The 26,880-nt window shown below is 38.1% G+C and overlaps 1 protein-coding gene across 12 annotated transcripts in view; it reads right to left on the bottom strand.

Moving 5' to 3' along the window:
- MCTP1 (multiple C2 and transmembrane domain containing 1) overlaps positions 1-26,880 on the bottom strand; it is a 507,353-nt gene that overhangs the window by 230,061 nt on the left and 250,412 nt on the right. For all 12 annotated transcript variants that reach the window (XM_087430024.1, XM_087430027.1, XM_087430026.1 and 9 more), the window contains exon 3: positions 8,098-8,240. In XM_087430024.1, coding sequence (XP_087286150.1) covers positions 8,098-8,240 — 143 coding nt within the window. The remainder of the gene's footprint in view (positions 1-8,097; positions 8,241-26,880) is intronic.

The following is a 26,880-nucleotide window of genomic DNA, read 5'->3' as shown; positions in this document are numbered from 1 at the left end:
TCATCAAGAAGCCAGTATGGTTGAAGCAGAATGAGAAAGATAGAGTGTGGAAGGAGGTTGGAGAGATAGCTCAGAGGTAGATCAGTTAGGGCCATTTGCAAAAAACTCCAAGTAAATAGGCGTTGGCTAACTTCCATCCGTTTATTAATCTTATTCCTTCATCCCCACAGCCAATATCAATTAAGCACTTATTATGTGACAGACAATGTACTCGGCATTGAGCAAACAGTGGTGAGCAAAACTGACATTGTCAATACTTACAGTTTAGTGAGGGAGACACATGTTAAACAAAGAAGTGCCCAGGTGATACGTAATGACAGATTTTGATAAGTGTTATAAAGAAAAGTACAGGGTATGGAAAGAAAAAATTACAGTGGAGATCAGGGAAAGCTTTTAAGATTGAAAAAAAAATACTACTCGATGAAGTTTAGAGCTGTGCTCCCTGACCTTTTCAAATAGAAAATCTTTGTATTGCACAGTGGAGTAAATGAGCATAAACAGGTAAGTCTGCTCTTGAATGGATGATCCAGGCCATTGGACTCTCCAGGATATGAGAATCCATTAGGCTGAGAAAATCCATAGCCCAGAACTCCTGTGCCCAATTCTTGGCACAACAGATAGAAAACTCGAAGCAGAGGGAACAGTGTATACAGCAGCCCTGAATCGGTTACTGTTTTTTCTCTAGTACAGGTGTACTTCCATTGAAACAAACTTAATATGTAAAAAAAATTGATATTTAAACAAAAAGATAAATACTTTGCATTACAAAAGGATTCTTAAGTTTGAAGAGTCATAGGGGATTTATTTAAGTAATAAGCCCTCCTAATGCCGTTTAAATTATTCAATTTACAGTCATTTGATTTACATACAACCTTTCAGGAGTACATTTGTTGTAGAAAGCGCAGCACTCCTGCAATAAATATTCTCCTTGATCACTTCTGAGCTTTAGTCATCTGCTCAGTGGCATATCACATGGATATACTGCACATCCTATGCAACTGTCACTTTGGTATTTGCAAGTGGCTCCAGTAGTGTACTTTGCAATATAAAATTACACCAAAAATTAGGGAAATTTCTCTTGACCAATCTCTTCTAACTGTCACCCTAAGGCTTAAAATCTTGGGAAGACTGTAGTGACATATAACCAAGGAGAACACCTGGGGTACGTTCACACATGTGAAGCGGAGAGCCGTGAACCCAGTGAACTGATTAGTGTAGACAGCCCAACTGCGTGATTCAACATTTAAACTCTCTTTATTCTCATGATGAGAGTCTTTCCTACTGTCCTAATGCTAGATGTTTGCTTTAGTTCTCAAATCCTATTAATCAGCAAAGGCATAAACATGGGAAAGAATGGAAATACCAGAATCCATTCACTAATGAAATTATTAGCTATGCTACTTTGTTCCACTCTATAAACTACTTGTCAGAGGGAGCGTTACTCTAGGTGGAGCTTCAGAACTATGAAGCATAGAAAAGAGATCAAATAAGAAAAGGTACTCCCACTGCAATAACAATAAGCGCAGTTAATGCTGATTAATGTTTATTCAACGTTTGCTATATCTTAGGCATTGTGCTAAACACATTACATAGATTTTTAGATTTCATTCTTAAACAACTCAATGAACAAAGTGGTGTTGTTTCCGTTTTTCTGATAAGGAATCCAAAGCTTAAAAAGTTTATGTTGCCCCCAAATCCCAGGGCTAGGAAGAGGTCAAATTATTGTATTAGATTTCAGACCCAGAGCATATTTAAATTTAACAAATATAACTAGGGCACCCACTCTGGGTGAATCACTGGGAATTCATATGTGAACAATATAGTTGAGATCCTTGCTTTCATGGATCCTCCACTCCATGAGTTGGAAACATTAGGTAACATTAGGTAGAAGTTGTTTGGGGTTCCATAACACCTCCTTTCATTTCATTTTCAAGTGGGTTTAGAACAACAAATGTTTTATTCTAATCAACGAACGAACTTAGCATCTTGATTCGATTGTTCTACCAAGAAAAATTACATTAGAGAGTGCATCAGTTAAAATGTTTTTGGATACGAGTAACAGAAAACCTAACACACACTGGCTTCAAGAATGGGAATTTGTTAGCTTCCATTGACTGAAATGTCCATAGGTAATTATGACTTCAGGGGAGTTTTGATTTGGCAGTTCAAATGATTCATATATTTATTCATTCATTTATTTGAAAAATATTTGGTGAGCACCTGCAATGTGCCAAGTATGTGGTGGAAATACAGCAGTGAACAAAACAAAGGCTGATTTCTTGGGGCTTACATCTAGGGGAGATGCAGACAGTAAATAAATACACACCAAGTAGTGATAAGTGCCATGGAGACAAATATCTCAGAATAGGAGAGAGATAGGAACTACTATTTATATAAGATGTTCAGGAGGACAATGAGAAAGGGTGGCATTTGAGTGGAGTGAGGAGGCGTAATGGGAATAGGAAGGGAAAAGGTATCCAGGAAACTGGCCAGAGGCTGGTGTGGCAGGAAGGAAGCGAGCAAGAGAAGAGTGCTGGGATATTAGTTCAGGCCTAGACTATGGAACCAACCATCATATGACTTTCGGTTTCATATTGAGTATGGTATGAAGTCACTGGAAGATTTTATGCATGGGAGTGATATAATCTAATTTATGTCTTAAAATGTTCAAACTGAAACACTTGGTGAATTACATTTTGTATTGAGGGAAATAATGTAGGCAAGTAGACCAGTGGTCCTGGCAAGAGTTGATGGTGTCTTTAGATTAGATGTTGATGTGGTGAGCTGTGGTCAAATTTAGGATATACTTTGATGGTAGAGCTGACAGAAATTACTAATAGATTCGACGTTTAGTATGACAGAAAGACAGGAACTAAGGATGTACAGGAAACAGTAAACATAGGCTTGCGCTTGCCGTCTTTAGACAGGCCTGCTTACAGGACTGGCTCTTGGCTGGCATCTAGGAACTTGGCTTTGAAACATTCCCATTGATAAAGCTCTTTTGCTCATCTGATGCATTGAACCCCTGCTTTCCTTCAGGGAGTCTAGCATTTTGATAGTTGTGACTGGTCATTTTGCCTAAGTGACCAGCTCCCACTAAATACCTGGGACTCTGAGTTTCAACTGGGCTTTGTCAGGCAGAAACATTGCACATGTGTTGCAGCATTTCACTGCCAGAGAATGAAACATGTTCTGTGTCACCTCTCCCAGTGGGAGTGAGAGGACATAGGAAGCCTGTGCATGGGTTTCTCTGGACTCTGCCTGATGTGTCTTTTTCCCTTGCTATATTGCTGTAATAAACTATAACCATGGGTACAATTGCCTCTGAGTCTTTCTAGTCAATCACCAAATGTGTAGGTGGTTTTGGGACTCCAACCCAAATAGTGACTCCGAGGTTTTTGTCCTGAACAATTGGTGAATGGTGGTACCACTTCCTGAGATGGGGAATGAGGAAAGAAGCAGTTTTGAGTGGGGGAGGGGTGGGGACTTAAGAGTTAGTATGAATCTGACTTTAACATGTTGAGTTTGTGATGCCCACTAGATAACTAAATGGAAAGCTGAACAAGTGGTTGAATACAGGTTGTTCAGGGAAACAACTTGGGCTGAAGATATACACTTGGGAATTATCAGGGACTAGACTGTATTTAAAGCCATGAATGGGATCACCTGAAGAGGAAATACATAGAGAAAAGATATCTAAGAGCACTGAGGTGCTCCCACATTTAGAAGTCTAGGAGAATGATACAGAGAGGAAACAGCTAGAGAGGGAGTGGGAAAACCAGGAGAGGTGTATCCTGGAAACTAACTGAAGAAAGTGTTTTAAAGATGAAGGGAGTAATCAACTATTTTAAAAATAAATGATATAGCCTGAATTCCATTTCTATCTCTCCAGTTCTCATCAGAGTTTCCTAAGTGTTAATGCCTCAACAGACTAACTCTCCATATGATCCTTACTGCCTTCCAGAAGCTCTGGGGTAGCATGTTCCTTCATTCACATCCAGTGGAGGAGAGTGAACTGCATTCTCAGCAAAGGCCCTGAATTCACTCTGGGTGGGCTGGCTCATGTCACATGCCTATTCTTGTCCAAGGATATGGAATTGGCTGAATGGCTAACCTAGCTTGTGTGCTATATTTTTAAAGGCAGTGGTGATGTCAGCTTCCACGGAACCATATGGATCTCCAAAGAGAAAACTGAGATAAAATGAGGGATGTGTGTTGGGAAAACCCCCAACAAAGATCCTCAACAGAGACCCGTACCTAGGGTTCTTTATGATGGCTCCAGGTGCCATCATCACTTGCCTTGCTATAGTTGGGGCTACTTGTAGCTCAGTCCTGGTCTTAGCTTTAGGACAACTCCTGATATGAGCCAGGAAAGATTTTCAGAAGTGTTAATTCAGTGCTCTGGGTCTCAGCATCAAGTCATGCTCACCAAATGTCCTGCAACTATGGACAGATATCCTTGAAGCTGGGTTAAGTGTTAGTTCTGGAATCGCACTAAGGCCCTGCTTTGACCACCAATTTGGACATTCCCACAAATATATGTTAGGCACCTCCTCCCCTGATGCTGACAGTACATGGAGAACCATCTCCTGTCTGATGTTATTCACACTTAATACTTCTCTTCTTGCCTCCATTAGGTAGATGAGCAATATGCCTGTAACTCAGGAAACCTGTACCTGTGCTGGGTGGAAAGGCCTCCTTTATTTATTCAACTTACAGCTTCACTTTCTTCTAAACTTTATTTTTTATCTATTTACCTATTTCCTGCATCTCTGGAGCTTGCCTTGTTGCCTTGCCATTTCACTTTCCTGATCTCTACCACTGTCTGAAAATTGCAAATAGCCCTGTCTCCTCCATGTGGTACCCTACTCTGATCTTGCCCAGCCCTTGGGATCCTACCCTGACACCAGTCAACATGGTTGACATCCCCATGGGATTTTCCTTGCCCCAGTGTCAGGGAGATGGACAGTGGTTGTTGGGATAAGTTGGCCCTTCCATATCTGCTCTATACTATTACAGTTTGCTGTCTATGCCTAATTGTGTTCTGAGTTATGACAGTGAGTATCTAATTGGCATTCATTCAATACTATCAAATAACTCTTCGGGATTTTCTATTACATTCACTGCATGGCAATTTCTATGATTGAATTACTGATAATGTATTTATAATGTTCCACTTTTCCATTTCCCACAGAATATATAGTAGTGTATCCGATTTCAAAATGATTTGAAGACATTTTAAGATTGGTTTACTAATAATATTTCTAATGAAATTAAAGCTTCTTTAAAGGTCTAACTCATCCCATGAGATCATACAATACGACTCAAGATATAAGATCTCACTCAGCAAATGTGTCCATGACTCATTTTCATACCAAGGCAGCTTCAAAACAACCATTTAATTATAACAAAGTAATTAAACCCTAAGTCATAGAAGTGACATTGTAAAACAAACAAAACATAACTGTGGCCATTGCAATTAGTCATCTTTAGTGGAAAACAGAAGCTATGTTGCTTAATTACTGGGTGGACTTAAGCAAACGCCTAATCTCTCTGAGTCTCATTCACCTGCAAAATGGGGATGAGAACAGTTACTTGCAGGGTTATTGTGAGGATTACATGTGCCAGTAGGCCTGGCACTGAGCACAGTGCTCAATAAATGGGAGCTGTTATGATGATGAAGATGTGACTGCAGATTCCACCTTCCCAAGACTCAGTAACCTCACATGTTCTTGGCCCATAAACCAAAAGCAAGTAGGCTGATCCTTTTTTGTTTCTTTGTTTTGTTTTGCTATTGATTATTTTTTTGTCTGAAATAGTTGATATTCTTGATTCATGCATTTAGGAAGTGTTTTTGAACCATGCAAGAAAAAACATCTAAGATAATACAAACATCTTCTAACTTTGGGATAATTTTGTTTGGGTGCACTGTGGTTTCTGGCTGCAAACATATTTCCATTCCAACTATTCAGTTGTTTCCATTTAAATGCCTAGAAAAGTGGCCCCCTACCCACGCGGTGCATTAGAATAAACTACTGTGTTTTAAAAATATATCTCAGAGGTCCTGAATCAGAATCTTTAGGAGGGGAGACTTGGACATCTAGATTCTTTACAACTTTATGGATAATTCTGATGTTCAGCCAGGGTTGAGGATCACTGGTATATGACATTCATTTAGGGCCCTCAAAACCTACTGAGAAATAATTTTGGATAAGACAGTAACATGGTCTTAACTTGAACAGAGCTCAAAGTATCTTTTCAATTTTAAATCTTAAGCTTGGATAGATATGAATTATTTAAGAAACTGTCAATTTTTGTTAAAGTGACCATCTTAGAAACAGGAGTGTGGCTCCAATCTGCAATGTTTTCCTAATTATCGAAATCTTTCTATTATTTAGAAGAGCATTCCAATTTAAAACCCAGATTTCTTGATCATGATTAGGCCAAACAATCCCTTTGTATAACTTTTAGCTTTCCACTGTAACTCTGGGTATTCACATGTACCTTGGATAACAGTGTCAGTGAAATGATAATGGAGAATTTTCATTCAATCCAACAGAAACGAATGCTGAATTTATCCTATTATTTAAGATGTGTGCCAGAGCCTCCCTGTGGATACAGAGCAGGCTCCCGTGGCTCTTGTCTCAGTTAAAAGTACTGCATTTTAACTCCCAGCTTCTCTTGCAACTTTATTATAAATATTTTTCCAGTCCATTCCTCCAGCCTTGTTTTCACCTGCCCTTACTGTGAAGTCATTCAGAATTGAAAGAATATTCTCTTTTCATTAAAATTAAAATCTATATGAGTTCCAACCTAGCAGAAAGTGTATTCTTATTTATTTTGTATATAGCATTTAAAAATGACAGTTCCAAGACTTTTTGAAAAAAAAAATCTGTTTCTACGAGAAATGGTACAAGCACTGCAACTTAAATCTGATTTTCTAACCTTGGCTTAGAACGGAATTTTGTTTTCCTGGGTAATCTTTACATTGATAGAAATCAGATAACAGAGTACAAAGGGACTTTTTACCTTTCACTAGAGATGAGAGGGTTGTATACCTAATATTTTCTAACCATCTAATTCATGGATACATTTTCATATTACCTGTCACTACAGAATTGGTTAGTCCCTAAGAAATCTTTCAGGCAAGATTTTGAGAAACTTATCAACCATGTACTTGGGAGATTCTCTTTTCATCGATCTAATAAACTATCCTGCTATGATGTTAATAATGCCTTGATTATTTTTTTCCTTTCTGTGGAGAAGAGAAACAACTGGAAGCAATACAACTGAAGAGTTGAGGGGAAGAAGGATGCCCAGAGATTGCTGAAAGAGTGATTATATGAGATTTTTGGCTCATGTGCGACTTGCAACAATTTAGAGAAAAGGATGGGGCTTGTGATGTTGTGGTAAAACTAGACACAAGTTTGGTCATTGAATGGGGGAGTCAGACATAGGAGCCAAAAAGAATACAAGTATCTAGAGATGTGAATTAAAGGGAAGTCAGGTATGAAAATAAAAACAAGGAATTAGGATTGTAACCCTTTCCCTAAGTTCTTCTTTTTCTTTGTCTTTGTTTAAAAAAAAAAAAACTACATCAAATGAGAGGAAAGACTCTTTTTCTTTTTCATTTTTGACAACAAGATAAGACAGGAATTTTTCTCCCCCTATTATCTTTACCCCTCTTGTCTTCCAAGTAAAGCATTTTGTTTGCAACCAGGAAGGATAGATCCTCAATAGAATTCCCAAACAGAAAGGCTGGGTTCTGTGTAAGTGTTCCTTCTTGCTAGATTAGATGGAGACTTGTTTTTACGTGTTCTCAAAGTGCACTACATCAGTTAACTGCACCCAGCAGGAGGAGACGGACTTCAAAATCCTCCTAAATGACGGGCAATAGAACTGTCCCGAAGAAAAATGTTCCTCCTAGCTGCCCCTCCCCTCCGTCTCATTTCTATCACATCATCCACAGATCAGAGTTGTGCATAGCAGAACATAGCTCTGGTGAAAAATCTCATCAGACAGAGAAGCACAATAACAAACCATTAAACGGGGAGTTTATGTCAGATTGCATTAGGGAAAAACAAATCAATGGCTCACCTTTATATACAACGGCTCCCTGAGATGCTGAAGAAGAATGGAAGCTTTCTCCTCCCACACAGGATTGAGGTTCTTGTGTATTATTTTACTTCTAAAAACTTCTTTTCTTCCAATTTTAAACTTCACGTATGGATCGCTTGTCCCTGTTAAAGAGATACAGATGGATCCACGTTAATCATGCTTTTCTGTGGAAGCAAGACAGTGGTTCATCTAAACATCAAAAAATATTTAAAGGAATAAAAGTTAAATGAAGCTTATCACATGGGAAAATAAGGATTGAGTGTTTTTTCCTAAATTATTCCTTAAATGTTGAAATGACAATAAATGATTATTATTATTTTATTTTCTGATCTTAATCCTGTAACCTTGTTATAGTATTTAAAAAACTCTATTGCATATGGCATATGTAAATTTAATTCACATTATAAATCTTAGAGATTAATCTGACAGTTCTTTTGGTATCATCTGGTCAACTATAAAAAGGATGATGAATGGTCTTGGCTGATTTAACTAGTTTTAGACATATATTCTGCTAAAATTTTATACTAGTCTAATGGGCTTAGGGAAAGGTAAGTCTTAAATTGGGCTTCAGTTTCATCCTTGGTCACATATTTTCTCTTGCTCAGAAGTTTCAATTTTAGAATGTTAGGAAGGGATGGAGGTCTCAGAGGAAGGCATTGGGGGAAGGGGACAAATGTTTATTAAATAATCTGGATTCTTCATATTATCCCTTAACACCTCCCAAGCTCCCTATGATGATAAAGAAAATCAAAGCTGTCGAGTAAGTTGCTCATGGATGCACAGCTAGCGGGAGATGGAGTTACGATTCCAACCGAGGCTGTTTGACCCTAATGCCAGTGCTTTTTCTCTATACCTGCAAGAGAGAAAGGCCTTTACGCTTACTTATATATTATACCATTTCTCATTTTAACTCATGAATGAGACCAATCTTGATCTAATGAGTCAATGCTTTTATTAAGGATTCCTAGAGAAAGTGAATCAGGGACGTCCCCAAGGAAGTCATTCCAGTGTATGACAATGTTCATGCTCAGGAAATAAATCTTTTTACAAGGCTTGACTCCCTTATAATAAAATTTTGTTTAATTCTTTCTGTTTTGTCCAAACTTAAGCTATAGTTGATAACTAGTCTATATGATTTAAAGAAAAACATGAGGGGGCCGGTCTGGTGGTGTAGCGGTTAAGTTCGCACGCTCTGCTTTGGTGGCCCGGGGTTCACCATTTCGGATCCTGGGCACAGACCTACGCGCCGCTCAGCAAGCCATGATGAGACAGCATCCCACGTAGAGCAACTAGAAGGATGTACACCTATGACAAACAACTGTCTACTGAGGCTTAGGTGAGAAAAAAGGAAAAAAGGAGGAAGCTTGGCAACAGATGTTAGCTCAGGCCAATCTTGCTCAAAAAAAAAAAAAAACAGACCACAAAAACAACAAAAAAAAAGACAAATATGAATGGGGCTCTGAAAACTGTCAAGCACCATACAAATGTTAGGCATTACAATGATGATGCTGATAGCCTTCAACTCACTATCTATATCCTTCCTCAACGCTCCACTCACCTCAATGACACATAAACATCTATGCTAAACATAAGGATTGCCTTATAGGATTTGGCCTTTCTTATTTAATCATTTGGGGGCTCTCAAAACTCTCCACATTCCCCAAATAAATATAATATCTTGTTTTTTGTATGTCTAGACCTAGGTATAATAAAATAACAATCCATACTTCATTGTTAAACTTCCATTTAGACAGTTTAACTTTATAGCAGTCAAATTTTATCATATCAAATTTTTAAAAATATTTATAAATATAAATGCAGGCTGTTACATGGTAACCTGTTATAATGCATCCTTTAGGCGAGTCAATGCAACCAAAATGTTTAATAGTGGCTATTTTTAACAGAGTGGTTCCCAGCCACGGGCTAAGGACCCCGGGCATCCAGAGTGCTGCAGCACATATTTTGAAGGATGTTAAAATCCATGTACCCATTTGAATTTTCTCAGTCATGCCCTAGATCCAGTTATTGTCTTTGATTTTGAAAATCATCTATGCAACTATCACTACCTAATAAAATATAACAAGCTCCATAATATCAGAGCCATTTGGATCACTGTTTTTTAAATCTCCAACACTTAGTACCAAATCAGACATACTGTTGGTCCTCAATAAACATTTGGTGAATAATTGAATGACCTAATGACTTGAAGTGGGCAGTAGACCTCTCTTCCTGCTGATTTTTGTCAGCCCCACTTGGATATCTAATTGACATCCCAATATTAGCTATGTCTAAAACTTAAGTCTTGATCCTCTCTCCTGCTAAGCCTGATCCTTCCTCAGGAGGATCCTTTATTGCTCAAGTTGCTCAAGTAAGACACCTGGAAATTATTCTCGATACTTCCTTTTCCATGCTTTGCACCCAGGACACCACCAAATCCAATTAATTCTCCTTCAAAATACACCCTGGATCTATCTTCTCTGTTGCCTCTCTAGTTAAGCTACTATGAATTCTTTGCTGTACCACAATAATAACAGCCTCCGAGCTCTGCTCTCCACATCTTCTGTGTCCCCTCCATCAATTCTCTATACGGCAGCCAGGCTAATCTTTAAAAAATGCAAATTTAACCTTCCCTCTTCTTTGATTAACACATTTCAACAGCTTTCAGCTACACCTGCAATAAAATCCAAAATCTATAACGTGGTATATAGGAATTGCCATTCCTCCAACTTCACTTTTGGCCCCTTATGGTGTTCCAGCTCTCCTGTTACTGGAAGTTATTTTCTGCTTCCAGTCTTTGCATATGCTAGCTAGGGTCTCTGCGTGAAAAGCCTCTCCTTCCCATTCTCTTCCGCTTTTTGCCTGGCTGACATTACACTCCAGGTCTTAGTTTAAATACAATTTGCTCAGGGATGCCTTTCTCAACCTCCCAACCTGAATTACGTCTCCTTGTCATTTTCTCTTGGCATTTGCTCTTTTGCTTAGCAGTATTAATCATTGTGTTACTTATAGGTTAATCTGTACGTCTATTTGTTTATTGTGTGAATTTTCCCACTGGCTATGACCCCCATTAGGGGTCAGACACATGATACTCAATACATATTTGTTGAATGGATGAGTAAATGAATGACTATAGAGTTCACAGTGTACAGAGTACTATTAAAGACATCCTCTGAGAAGTTGGTAAAAGCATATACTAGCAACCTATGTTGCAGGTGAGACACAATCCGAGATTCAGTGCGACTTGCCCCAAATCACATAACAAGCCAACGACAGAATGGAAGGCAAACTTAGACTTTCAGAGTCCAAGTGCAATGTTCCTTCTATTCAGCTTTTTAGAAAACCTGAACACCCGTATTTTCCTTCTTTTATTCTAAAACACCATCATAGAAATATTATGTAAAGATATTGGATCATCATTTAGATACTATAAATAATACTAATATTGACAAATAACCTATTTTGGTCGATAAAACTTTGACACTTATTTTTTGTCTAATCACCCTATGTCTCTGTGAGTCTACTATTGTCTCCATTTTACGATGAGAAAACTAGGAAAGGCTAAGTGGCTTGTTCCAGGTCAGACTAGAACTCAAATCTGGAGACCAGTCCAGTAAGTGCTTTTTCTGGCACATTCATCAAAAAACATTCATTCATTTCACAGTGTAACAATCCTCTATTTCTTCTGTCTAAAAAAAGTATGAAGAGCTCTTTTACAGGAAAAGTGATTTTAAGAACCTTAACCTTGTATTTCCAAATAGATACTGATATCAGTGTCTTACTCCATTTAGTTTAGCTGTTATGTAAAAAGACTGACATAACTTCTAGTAATTTAGCACAGAGCTTATACACTCAAAAGTAAATCTTCTTGAGAAGTAATCTTTCTTGCTCCTTCCCGGAAACATTTTCCTCCACCACTGTATAGGTTAGCTGTCAAATCCCCTTAGAGTTAGGTGCAGACGGTTCCTAGAATCCTGCTGTGTGGTCTGCAAGTCTTGATGGTAGAACTTAAATTACAAAAGGGAATCCAGACCACTCTAGCTAACATTGTTGAACACTCACTCTATCCAATATAACATACCACCTAACAAGACTCTGAGTTGAGTTCTAGTGTTATCTGGAGTTTAGAGTTGAAGAAATTACATCACGGAACAGGTAAACAAATTCCCCAGAATCACACAGTGTGGATGCTGGGACTTGAACTTAATTGCTACACTAGGCCATCTCCAAACACAACATTTTTCAAGCTTGGTGTCATATCCATAATGCCACTCGAAGTAGTGAATATCCAATAGCCTGAGGAAATAACAATCCAGCCAATAAGATTAGGTCTAAGTGTTGTTAGGGATCAGGGGCAGATTTTTGAGTCTGTGACAGGCACAAAGATCTCAGGGACTGGTGTAAAAGAAAGAGGCTGATTTTAGGGACTCTGAAAACATGTTATGGTGGTGAAATATTTTATAAACGCATGGCTTTGGCCATAAGATGACCTGGATTGGAAATGGTAAATATGTTAGCAAATTTCACCGTCACAAGTACAGGAAAAACAGACTCAGATGCTCACTCGTGATGAGTCGTCATCTGAGTTTCTCCACTTTATTTTGACTCCATAGGATAAAATTTGCTACTTTTCTCTCTTTCCAAGCATCACTTAGAGGTCTCTGGCTGCTACTATTAAAATTTAATAATTTTTTAATAGTCAAGTTTCTTTAATGAATTTCTAATTGCTTTAAAGTTCTTAACTTAGGGACCTTTAGTGACTTAGAGTCCTTAGTAGTTCAAGACCTTCAGCTTGTGATTCCAACACAGGGAACTGGAGACACTGTTCTTTTCATTTAGGTTCAGTAAAAGATTTGTACCTAATGCTCTTATCTTCTGTATTTGAAAGTGTTTTTCTAACCTTATTTTAGCAAATACTACCTAGTGATTACTAATATTAATATTATATAATTATAATGTTAATATTAATAACATTGCTTGTTTTTTAAAAAAAGGAGTTCTGTGGTCAAGCATATTTGGCAAATGCTGGTTTAGAACAAAATTAAATCGATTCATTTTCTACAGCCTTTAAATAAGTGAAAGCGCACTGTGATTCTCCAAGAAGGGGATATGATATGCAGCATTTACCAGGCTTCTTTGACCCTGGAGCCTACTTTTCTTGAGTGCATCTTTCAGGTCTAATAATCCCTGATCTCTCTTTGAAAAATGCTACTTTATTATATTGCATAGATAGGGAAGTTTCACGTCTTGGAGGGTTTTTTTTATTGTAATACACTTTCCAGTGATTTCAAATCACTTTATCATAATAAAACTCCCAATAAATCCAAGCCACTAAAATGTGGCTAATTTTTATTAATATACTATGCACACACACAAAAAGATTTAGTTTGTTGGTTCAAAAAACCAAAAAACATAAATTCATGTGCCAGTGCTGTTTTGTTGCAATATTGCATTCAACCACAAGATGGCACTAATACTTATCAAATTATTGCGAGACCTGTTCTGCTCTTCAAAGTTAAAGCATCTCTACCGCACACTTTGTGATTCTCGGGCATTTTCTAGCAATTTGTCCTTTGTTGTTATTAGCTGGACCATGACACTCATTAAAACATTTTTTATGGCAATAATGAAATGAAAACAAGGCAAATAAATATGTGAGGAAAAAACCTAGGAAGTATTACCCCTAAAATAAAATTCAGATTTTATTGTTATCAATGTCATATTCAAGAGCAACCTTCCACACATTCATTTTATCAGATACGATTAACTTCAGAATTTATTTTTCAACATTATCGATTATTTTATAATTATAAAATCTATGCTTTAAAAATTTAGACCTAGGGATTATTAATTAATTGTTTATATCTGAACTCTAGGATCCAATTGTTCAAAAAAGAGGAATTAGATGGTTTGTGTAATGTTTTTTCATATAGTAAAGGAATATATGTCCCCAGTGCTACGTTTTACTTTTTTTGGAGTCAGATCACTGATGAGCACTTCAACATTTTGTGTGATTGTTTAGCCTTTAATATAAGTCCAACAAAGAACTGAACTTTGTCTGAATGAGTCCACTTTTGTGGAGCAATAAACACAGCATACACAAGATGGCAGCCTCTCTTCCTTTAAAATAGTCTTAAAGATTTTTTAAATGTAAATAGTCATCTCATAATGAGGCTCTTGGTTTTCCTTCTCAGAATAAATGAGCCTCCTGGTTAACAAGTTTAACTCAGTCTTATTCCAAATCTCGTATGTAATGAAACAGAAACAGCTGCTCCTGTTTCAGGGACCTATGGTCATTCAACAGTACCAACTCCTAATTGAGCACAATGCCAAAGTGAAACTCAGTCTCTGGATTAGAAGAAGGAGAAGGAGTAGGAAGAAGAAAAAGAAAAAGAATACAACAAAAGAAACAAAGAGAAGTGAACATAAATATTCAGTGTGGACAGTTAAAAAGAATTCAAATTTAAGCTGGATCTTCTGGAAGGTATCAGATCTTCCTACAAATATTTAAAGCTAACTACCTTTGTTGCCCAAATGCAACAGGGAAGTTATTTGTTCTATAACCAAGTCTTTCACACTTGAAAAAGGCTATAAAAACAGTGACGTTCAAAGCATACCTACTCAGAACAATAGATTATGTCTTTATACACATTTGTTTTTCATTAATGACTTAAAAATCTTCAAAACACGTACTTTATGTGTTAAAATTATTTCCCTAAGCTCTCCCATTCCTTCCTCATTGCTTTGTTGGAGATTTGTAATGCCCTACATTGGAAATATTACATGGGGCTAAATGACTAAATATTAAAATTCAAATTCAAGAGGTTTATAATGGCATATGCTTTAAGTAATAAAATAAAAGTAAGCTAAAATTTTTTCCATAATGAGGAACATGAATATTCCAATGATTTTTAAATTTCTGGTTAATGAAGTTACCATGATACAGCACATGGATGAATTAAAAATAATATTGTGATAAAATGCAATATAGGACAGAACTAAGTAAATTTCATCCTTTGAAGAGTAGAAGGCACTTCAAGACACACGATATAGAGAAGGTGTAAATGACAGGAATAGACTATTGATTTTTATGAGTAATCTTTGGCTCATTTTTCTCTCATAAATGCAGAGTTCAGGATATGCAAGAAAAACTTATATATGTTATATTTGGTATAAATACAGCTTACTCAAGTTCCCTTTCATATGGGGCATAAATTACAAGTGATATCTACATGCCATTTCCTGATAACTTCTGGAAGTTTAGGTAAACCAAAAACTGAAAGGGCAGTGCTTACTTACATTTTTTTCACACTGCTTTAGACAAGTACTGCTTTAATTTTGAATATAAGTTGTATATTAATCTGTGACATAAGCAACCACAACAGAGGACAGTGTCCTAGATGTCATTTTTCCCAAAGGGCTTTACTCCCGTTGCCTCCAGGAGCTCCCTTATCACCAGTAATTAATGCATTGACTAGTTACAATATATATTCCCCTGTATTAAATTTTTTTTTTACCCAAAGTGAAACAGTTTTCCCTGGAATTCTGCTGGAATATATTACTATGTTTTTACAGTCATCCTAACCCCTCCCAAAATCAAATATAAAAAAATTTAAATTTTTTTTAAGTACTTTAACTTTCCTGTTTAAAAAATCAGAATATTAAAAAATTATGCCCTAAAGTATCTATACTCTCCTCATTCCTTTTTCTTCTGGCTCTCCCAATACTTTTCTGAAATTGTTTCCTCGAGCGTCACCAGGAACATTTAATCATCAATTTCAATGGCCTTCTCTTAGTCTCCAGCCCCTCCCACCTGTGGGCCACACTGAATGTTGTTAACTCCACTGGCTCTGCAATTTATTTTTTTAGGATTCTGTGACACTACTCGTAGTAGCCCTGTGGGGGAAAGAATATTGGCCAAAGAGTCAGCTTTGCTTCTTATAGGCAGTGTGGTCTTAGAAAAGTCATTTAACCTTTCTCGTCTATAGTTTTCTGATCTTTAAAGCTGGTGAATTTCCCAAGTTTCTCTGAGGAGAGTAAAGAATCTCTAATAAGATTTCAATTCCATGCCCTTGACTGAGAACGAGCCATCCCACATAAATGAATTTTCTAGGAAATTAAAAATTGTCATGCTGAACACCAAGACCTGTTTTTATTAATACATTTGAAGAAAATATTTATTCTGTTTTTCTCCTTTTTGGGTAGATAACGAATACAATTTTTTCAAAGTTAGGCAGAGTATCATTTGTTGGTTATGTGTTTCTGGGAAATTATCATCAAGGTTCTAGGAAAACAAAGTTAAATCTGTAGAAAACCAGTGAAACTTGAGTAGAAATATTTCAATTTCTGAGACTCCCAACTGAATGCTGCTAAAAGTCAGAAGATATTTCTTTTATCACAGAGACTTTTCCCACCATGGATATTTCTATAATCTGTTTATTCTATATATTCTTATTTTGCTTCATTCTTTTCAATATAGAGTTGTTATAAACTCAAGGACAGTATTATTTCTGTTGCTACATATGCCAGTGAACAAAACGTGGTTGTTAAAATATAACAAGTTAAAAGCGATTTGAGGTGGAAGGAGCCTGAGTGCCGGAATCACTGTGTAGAGGAGAGCCATCTGCCAACAGAAACACCTGCCATGGACTATTACGTGGGGGAGAAATAAACTTCTATTACGCTTGAGCCATTAAAATTTTGGGGGTGTATTTATAATAGCAGTGCAGCCAACCCTAACTGATACAGATCCCTAAATCTTGGGAATTATAATTATTAAAATTCCACTTGCAACCACAGTGTAGCCTGTCTTACCAAATACATATTCTTAAGCCCTCTGATTCTAAGAATTCTAATTCTTAAAATATCTCTTGAAACCATCTCCTCCACCACTCCCTCATCATTCCTTATCTAGATTATTCTAAGAGCCTTCTGCTTGGTCTCCCTGCTTCTCTTCAATTCTATCCTCCAAATGCTGCCAGAGTTCTCTCTGTCATGTACAAGTCAGGCCACTTGATTCTTCTTAGACTACATTTTACTCCTTCTTCCGCACCCACAAGCACTGTTGTGGGTAACCCAGACCCAAGAACTCCAGCTCAGGGTCAGTAGTCAAGTTTCGCCTTGTCCATGGGATTTTGCACAAATGTGAGTATATTTTTATTATCTTATACTCTTACCATGGAGACTTCGGATCCTAATTTGGCTTCTGGAGCAGACTGAACCCCAACACCCATTTTCCTCCTCTTTGTTTTAGTAATAGAGCCTCTGCAAGTTTAGCAGGACACGTGATCACCCCATTAGAGAATTTCTTATCCTCCAAGCAACAGGCTTGGCAATGTGACCAAGTCCTTGTTGGTAGATGTGAGCAGAAGTGACATATGCAACTTCTGGGTCTTTTGGTGAAAAGTGGAGCAGCTGATTTGGATGAGAGAAGGAAGCCACGTGTTGATGAGGGCAGAGCCACTTCATCAGCCCAACATCTCTCACTTCTAAACTTAATGTGGGGCGCGGAGTCAAGATGGCGGCGTAGGCAGACTCTGAACTCACCTCCTCCCGTGGACACAGCCAATTTACAACTACTCGTGGAAAAATTACCCCTGAGACAGAACTGAAAACTGGATAAGAGGAACTCCTGCAACGACGGACAATCCTAGCTGGGGTGGAAGAGGCAGAGGCTCCCTTCTGGAGAGGAAAAACGCCGCCTTCACAAGCCGCCAGCTTCACGGCCGCCGGGAGCAGCTCACAGGTACGCAGCCTCCCTGGAGGCGCGGGGCCCTGAGCCGGGGAGCGCCCCCACTGTGGGCATTTTGTGGACCCAGCACAATCGACACCAGTGGCATAATATCTGACTTTGCCTGCTACTAAAGCATTGGGGAGTACCCCCAGAAAACCCGGTTCACAAAGAAACTAAAACTGGCTCTTAAAGGGCCCGCGCACAAACTCACCCGTTCCAGAAAGCATCCTAAAATCACCAGAAAGAAAGGTGCACAGTGCTTCGGTGACAAGAGACTCACCCAATAGGCCCTGAGTGCATCTCGGTGAGGGGTGAGACCTCTCCAGGGACTGGGACATTGGCGGCGGCCATTGTTGTGGCCTGGTGTGAGCGTGCTGACACAGACGCCATTGGAGTTCTCCCTGAGACCTGCTAGCCCAGGGTCTGCTCCACCCGCTAGAGCACCGATTTAATCCAGCTCAGCCAGGGCAGGCAGCCCACCCTAGAGACTGGCCCCACCCAACAACAAGCCCTCAGGCAACGTGTGGGCCTGCATAGATTGGTGACTGGATTCTCTGCAGCCTGGCAACTGAGCTGACTTGAGCGGGGCAGGGTGTGCATAAGGAGCGGGTGGAGAGTGTGGGGCGGTGGCAGAGTGTGTGGGGCTCCGCCGTGGAGAGACTGGGTCCGCTTGGGGAGGTCGGGGCGCTCACACGGGGCAGGACTGTGTTGACTGTGTGTGTGGACCTGTGGGCGGCAGGGCTTCTCAGCCGCAGAAGACTTGTGCTTCTCAAAGACCCACATAGGAGGTTTGCCCCACCTTCCAAAGCCTGAAACAATTGGGTGCTCCTGTGCCTGAGGGCAGCCCCACCCAGCTGCAATCCTCAGAGAGCTGACAAGAGACCTAATAGGCTAGAGGTTTACAGCAATTCTAAGGCCCTGAGCCTAACAACCTGCCACACTGCGGGCCTACTCACTTAAAAGAAATACTGCAACACAAATGTGGTATTAGAATTTACAGCCAACTGTGCTGGGGCTCCCCACACCTGATAAAGAGACTGAAGGGCCCACAACAGCTACAAGCAGCTGAGCATTACAACAGCTGGCCAGGAGCATAACTCAGCCTCTCTGGGCACCTATAGGGAGAGCTAACAGGCCACAATAGAAGGACACACGTAGCCCACATAGGGGCCACCCCTGGAACATTGAGAACTGAGGGAAGCACACTGGAAGCCTCCTAAGGCATCACTTACATAAGGTCACCTATCCAAGAGCAGGAGAGTAGCTGACCTACCTAATACGTAGACACAAGCACAGGGAAAGAGGCAAAATGAGGAGGCAAAAGAATACATTCCAAGTAAGGGAACAGGACAAAACCCCAGAAGAGGAACTAAGTGAAACAGAAATGAGCAACCTACCTGACAGAGAGTTCAAACTAAGAGTGTTAAGGATGCTCACTGATCTGGGGAGAAGAATAGATGAACTCAGTGAGAATGTCAACAAAGAAATGGAAGATATAAAAAAGAACCAATCAGAAATGAAGAATACAATACTGGAAATGAAAAACTCATTAGAGGGACTCAAAAGCAGAGTAGAGGATACAGAAGAACGGATCAGTGAGCTGGAAGAAAGACTAGAAGAAATTACCCAAGGTGAACAGGTAAAAGAGAAAAGAATTAAAAAGAGTGAGGACAGTCTAAGGGACCTCTGGGACAACATCAAGCGCACTAACATCCGTGTTATAGGTGTCCCGGAAGGAGAAGAGCGAGACAAGGGGTCAGAGAATCTATTTCAAGAAATAATAGATGAAAACTTCCCTAACCTAAGGAAGGAAACAGACATCCAGGTACAGGAGGCACAGAGAGCCCCAAACAAGATAAACCCAAAGAGGCCCACACCAAGACACATCATAATCAAAATGTCCAGAATTAAAGATAAAGAGAGAATCCTAAAAGCCGCAAGAGAATGTCAAGTTACATACAAAGGAAACCCCATAAGGCTATCAGCTGACTTCTCAGCAGAAACCTTACAGGCTAGAAGAGAATGGCACGATATATTTAAAGTGCTAAAAGGAAAAAACTTACAGCCAAGAATACTCTACCCAGCAAGGTTATCGTTCAAAATGGAAGGAGAGATCAAAATTTTCCCAGATAAGCAAAAATTAAAGGAGTTTGTCACCAAGAAACCAGTGTTACAAGAAATGTTAAAGGGACTGATTTAAGGGGAAAAGAGAAGACCACAAATAGGAAAAATTATCTATTTCCACGATTAGAACGTAATGGATACAAATGCACAAAAAGAGGTTAGATATGATATCAAAAACATAAAAGGAGGGAGGAGGGTAGTTAAAGAGTACAGCTTTCAGACAGAGGTCAAACTAAAGTGACCATCAATTCTGTATAGAAGAAGTAAGGAACAGAGAAGGACTACTAAAACACTGAGGAAAAAAAAAAAAAGTTAAAAAATGGCAGTAAGTACATACTTATCAATAGCTACTTTAAACGTCAATGGACTAAATGCCCCAATTAAAAGGCATAGGGTGGCTGACTGGATAAAAAAACAAGACCCATATATATGCCGCATACAAGAGACACACTTCAGACCTAAAGACACTCACAAACTGAAAGTGAAGGGATGGAAAAAGATACTCCACGCAAATGGCAATGAAAAGAAAGCTGGGGTAGCAGTACTCATATCAGACGAAATAGACTTTAAAACAAAAACTGTAAAAAGAGACAAAGAAGGGCATTACATAATGATCAAGGGAACAATCCAACAAGAGGATATAACACTTGTAAATATCTACGCACCCCATGTAGGTGCACCTAAATATATAAAGCAGTTATTAACAGACATAAAAACAGAAATAGACAGTAACACAATAACAGTAGGGGACTTTAACACTCCACTTACACCAACGGATAGATCATCCAAACAGAAGATCAATAAGGAAACATTGGCCTTAAACGACACCTTAGAACAGATGGACCTAGTAGATATATACAGAGCATTCCATCCAAAAACCGAAGAATACACGTTCTTTTCAAATGCACATGGAACATTCTCCAGGATTGATCACATATTAGGCCACAAAACAAGTCTCCATAAATTTAAGAAGATTGAAATAATACCAAGCATCTTTTCTGACCACAACGGTATGAAACTAGAAATCAACTATAGGAAGAAAATCAGAAAAGCCACAAATACATGGAGATTAAACAAAATGCTACTGAACAACGACTGGGTTAACGAAGAAATCAAAGAAGAAATCAAAAAATACCTGGAGACAAATGAAAATGAAAATACAACATGCCAGAATTTATGGGATACAGCAAAAGCGGTTCTAAGAGGGAAGTTTATAGCGATACAGGCCTATCTCAACAAACAAGAAAAATCTCAAATAAACAATCTAAAAATGCACCTAAAGGAAATGGAAAAAGAAGAACAAACAAAGCCCAAAATCAGTAGAAGAAGGGAAATAATAAAAATCAGAGCAGAAATAAATGAAATAGAGACCAAAAAAACAATAGAAAAAATTAATAAAACCAAGAGCTGGTTCTTTGAAAAGATCAACAAAATAGACAAACCTTTAGCTAGACTCACCAAGAAAAAAAGAGAGCAGGCACAAATAAGTAAAATCAGAAATGAAAGAGGAGAGGTTACAACAGACACCTCAGAAATACAAAAGATTATAAGAGAATACTATGAAAAACTATATGCCAACCAATTCGACAATCTGGAAGAAATGGATAAATTCTTAGAATCATACAACCTTCCAAAACTGGATCAAGAAGAAGTAGACAATTTGAATAGACCAATCACCAGTAAGGAGATCGAAACAGTAATCACAAACCTCCCCAAAAATAAAAGTCCAGGACCAGACGGCTTCCCTGGGGAATTCTACCAAACATTCAAAGAAGACTTAATACCTATCCTTCTCAAACTCTTCCAAAACATTGAGGAGGGGGGAAAGCTCCCTAACTCATTCTACGAAGCTGACATTACCCTGATACCAAAACCAGACAAGGACAACACAAAAAAAGAAAATTACAGGCCAATATCACTGATGAACATTGATGCGAAAATCCTCAACAAAATACTAGCAAATCGCATACAACAATACGTTAAAAGATTATACACCATGATCAAGTGGGATTTATTCCAGGGATGCAGGGATGGTTTAACATTCGCAAATCAATCAACGTAATACACCACATTAATAAAATGAAGAGCAAAAATCACATGATCATCTCAATAGATGCAGAGAAAGCATTTGACAAGATCCAGCATCCATTTATGATAAAAACTCTGAATAAAATGGGTATAGAAGGAAAGTACCTCAACATAATAAAGACCATATATGAGAAACCCACAGCTAATATCATCCTCAATGGTGAAAAACTGAAAGCTATCCCTCTAAGAACAGGAACCAGACAAGGATGCCCACTGTCACCACTCCTATTTAACATAGTATTGGAAGTCCTAGCCAGAGCAATCAGGCAAGAGAAAGAAATAAAAGGGATCCAAATTGGAAAGGAAGAAGTGAAACTGTCACTATTTGCAGATGACATGATTTTATATATAGAAAACCCTAAAGAATCCACCAGAAAACTTTTAGAAGTAATAAACGAATATGGTAAAGTTGCAGGATACAAAATCAACATACAAAAATCAGTTGCATTTCTGTACACTAACAACGAAGTAGCAGAAAGAGAAATTAAGAATACCATCCCATTTACAATTGCAACAAAAAGAATAAAATACCTAGGAATAAACTTAACCAAAGAGGTGAAAGATCTGTACACGAAAACTATAAAACACTTCTGAAAGAAATTGAAGAAGACACAAAGAAATGGAAAGATATTCCGTGCTCTTGGATTGGAAGAATTAACATAGTTAAGATGTCCATACTTCCTAAAGCCATCTATAGATTCAATGCAATCCCTATCAAAGTTCCAACAACATTTTTCACAGAAATAGAACAAAGAATCCTAAAATTTATATGGAACAACAAAAGACCCCGAATAGCTAAAGGAATCCTGAGAAAAAAGAACAAAGCTGGAGGTATCACACTCCCTGATATCAAAATATACTACAAAGCTATAGTAACCAAAACAGCATGGTACTGGCACAAAAACAGACACACAGATCAATGGAATAGAATCGAAAGCCCAGAAATAAACCCACACATCTATGGACAGCTAATCTTTGACAAAGGAGCCAAGAACATACAATGGGGAAAAGAAAGTCTCTTCAACAAATGGTGTTGGGAAAACTGGATAGCCATATGCAAAAAAATGAAAGTAGATCCTTACCTTACACCATACACAAAAATTAACTCCAAATGGATTAAAGACTTGAATGTAAGACCTGAAACTGTGCAAGTTCTAGAAGAAAACATAGGCAGTACACTCTTCCACATCGGTCTTAGCAACATCTTTTCAAACACCACATCTGACCGGGCAAGAGAAACAATAGAAAAAATAAACAAATGGGACTACATCAAACTAAAAAGCTTCTGCACAGCAAAGGAAACCATCAACAAAACGAAAAGACAACCTAACAATTGGGAGAAGATATTTGCAAACCATACATCTGATAAGGGCTTAATCTCCAAAATATATAAAGAACTCATGCATCTCAACAACAAAAAAACTACCAACCCAATTAAAAAATGGGCAAAAGACCTGAACACACATTTCTCCAAAGAAGATATACAGATGGCCAACAGACACATGAAAAGATGTTCAAAATCACTAACTATCAGGGAAACGCAAATCAAAACTACAATGAGATATCACCTCACGCCCGTCAGAATGGCTATAATTAACAAGACAGGAAACAACATGTGTTGGAGAGGATGTGGAGAGAAGGGAACTCTCATACACTGCTGGTGGGAGTGCAAACTGGTGCAGCCACTATGGAAAACAGTATGGAGATTCCTCAAAAAATCAACGATAGAAGTACCATATGATCCAGCTATTCCACTGTTGGGTATTTATCCAAAGAACTTGAAAACACCAATTTGCAAAGGTACATGCACCCCTGTGTTCATTGCAGCCTTATTCACGATAGCTAAGACTTGGAAGCAACCTAAGTGCCCATCAAGGGATGAATGGATAAAGAAGCTGTGGTATATATACACCATGGAATACTACTCAGCCATAAGAAACGACGAAATCCAGCCATTTGTGACAACATGGATGGACATTGAGGGTATAATGCAAAGTGAAATAAGTCAGAGGGAGAAGGCCAAATACCGTATGATTTCCCTCATTAAGTAGTAGATAATAACAACAATAAACAAACACATAGGGACAGAGATTGGATTGGTGGTTACCAGAGGGGAAGGGGGGAGGGAGGAGGGTGAAAGGGATAATTCGGTACATGTGTGTGGTGATGGGTTGTAATTAGTATTTTGGTGGTGAACATGATGTAGTCCATGCAGAAATAGAAGTACAATGATGTACACCTGAAATTTTTGCAATGTTATAAACCAATGTTTCTGCAATAAACAAGGAAAGAATTATAAAAAAAAAATAAATAAAAAAAAAAATAAACAATGTGGGAGAAAACATATCTTTTTAAAGCCACTAAATTTATGGGTCTTTTGTTACCAGAAGCTTAGCTTGCACCCTAACACAAGTTTTCAAATAGACTTTCCTTCTAGAAAACTTTTTTATTGAAATGATTTATTTGACTTTATATAGCCAATCAAGCTTGTTTGAGTTCCATTCAATTCAGTTTCTTAAGACCAGGTGGTATGAACCAGCTTTCCCCATAGCCCGGCCATTCCTGGGCACTGGGATTGGGTTTCTCACTTACAGAACTGAAAGATAAAATCCAATAAAGAAAAAAAATATGTATTAAGGTGGGAGGTAACTAACTTTCTTGAATATTTACTATGTGCATGGGGCTTTTAACACAATATTTCATTTAGTTATAACTATTGCCCTGTGAGGTGGGTTAAACCAGCACAGAGCAGGCATCTAATAAACGTTGAATAAATGAAAAATTAATATTCTTAGTACTTTACAGATGAATAAACTGGTTCAGAGAGGTTAGGCTGCTTGATCTAGTTACATGGCTAGTAAGTGGCAGCTCCAGAATCCATTACAAGATCTATTTGATTTGAGATTCCAAATTTACTCCACTATATCATGATGCCTAACCTGTAAGCTTTCCTAATCAACCGACCTATCTCAGACTATCATTTTTCAGCTTACCTGTCCTGTAAGGTGCCCTCGTCAGAGACTGGATTCTATCCTAGGAAGCCATGCATCTCACTGAACTTGGCAATCATTAGCTCTGAACCACTGCCATGGCAGAGTAGCAGTTAAACAAGTGCAGGTGAATGTGATTGGACAGATGATTTACTCAGTGTCTTTTGCCTCCATCAGACAGAAAATCCCATGAGGGCAGAGAATTCTTCTGTATCCCAGAACCTACCACAAAGCAGGCACTCAACTGATCAATAAATATTTGTTGACTTGTATGAATAACATACATTACTATTAATATATTAGCTTTGCTAAGCTGGGCATTTATTCAGATGCCTAAAACTGGGGCTCTCTGCAAAGAATGATATTGTTCAACAGTGCTCCATAGAAAAATCTAATTAAATAGTATAAAATTGTTTAATATATTTTTGAAAGGGTTGAAGGCTTATGATCATTCCATCCACAATAAAGGTGGTTTGGTGCTATATAGGGTGGTGGTTAAGAACTTGACCTCCAAGTTAGAAAGCCTGGGTTCTAATCTCAGCTCCAGCACTTACTCGCTGTGTGATCTGGGACAAGTCCTAGATGAACATGGAGATGATCATAGAACTTAACCTAGATGAACATGGAGATGATCATAGAACCTCATTAAGGTCATTGTGAGGGTTTAATTACATATCCATATAAAATACTTGGCACAGCTCCTGGCACAAACTAAACATTCAATAACAGTTAGCAGTTATTCTTACTCTTATTCAACATGGAGACAAAGTAATATAATTACATTGCAATTTGAAAACTAAAATCAATATAATTAAATTGAAACAAAGAACTACAAACATATCAAAATGGGTATGAAATCTCTGATTTCCCATGTTGAATAATTCATTTCAGTTGAGACAAGTTACTATTTAGCTATTTTCTTTAATCATTTAAGAATATATGAATATATAGCAGAAGAGTAATGATTATTTTCAGGGGATTTCTCATTCCCAGTTATGTAGAGATAGCAATTCTATTGCATTTGTTAAATCAAGAAAAAATAGCCTATAAATAATTATAAACATTGCATGAATAAAAGTATAAGGAAGTATCGTAAAATATGACAGTAAAATAACTGGAGCCCATAGAACATATCCACTAAAAAAAAAAGTTATTACGACCCTAAAAAGAAAACAAAAGCTTTTCATCAATCAAAACTGTAAGCAATAACACTGTAAATAGTTCTATGACTCTTGTTGATTGATTGCTATCGTGAACTGAACCAATTTTAAGACGATTATATTACAATATGATTAAAATGCATCACAAGTGCATGGTAATTGAACAGTACATTCTTTAGCACATTCATATATCCAATTTGAGAAAAAAAGAAAAGTCAACGATCTCCTATTTGTCTCCCTGCTTCTAGTCTACCCACTCCATTTCATTCTCTAAAATCTTATGCCTAGATATTTTTCCTGACACAAAAATCTGTTACTCCCTTGCTTTAAATTCTTCACTGATTTCTCACTGATTTCAGAATAAAGTTCAAACTCTTTAGCATGTCATACAAATATTTCTCTGCTAATTTCTCCAGATTCATCTCTCACCAGACCTCTAATCTACAGAATAACTTGCAGCCCTCAAATTCACAGCTTCTCTCCAACGCCCGGGTCCCTCCTCATCCCTTTCCCTCAGTCCTCTTTCAGCACCACATTCAAGCCTCACTTCTGCTTGCCCATCTTCATCGATCTATCCCACGGACAGTTTTAGGCCTTTCCCTTATGCTCCCAAACATCCTCGGCAATAGCACTTGTCACCTGAGTTTTGTTTATTTCTGACCCCTGGTGT

The sequence above is a fragment of the Ceratotherium simum genome, chromosome 4 (genome assembly GCF_057802395.1).
Source record: "Ceratotherium simum simum isolate JZ-2026a chromosome 4, ASM5780239v1, whole genome shotgun sequence".
NCBI classification, from domain to species: domain Eukaryota; kingdom Metazoa; phylum Chordata; class Mammalia; order Perissodactyla; family Rhinocerotidae; genus Ceratotherium; species Ceratotherium simum.
The sequence above is the reverse complement of the archived record's forward strand: the minus strand, read 5'-3'. Positions and strand labels throughout refer to the sequence as shown.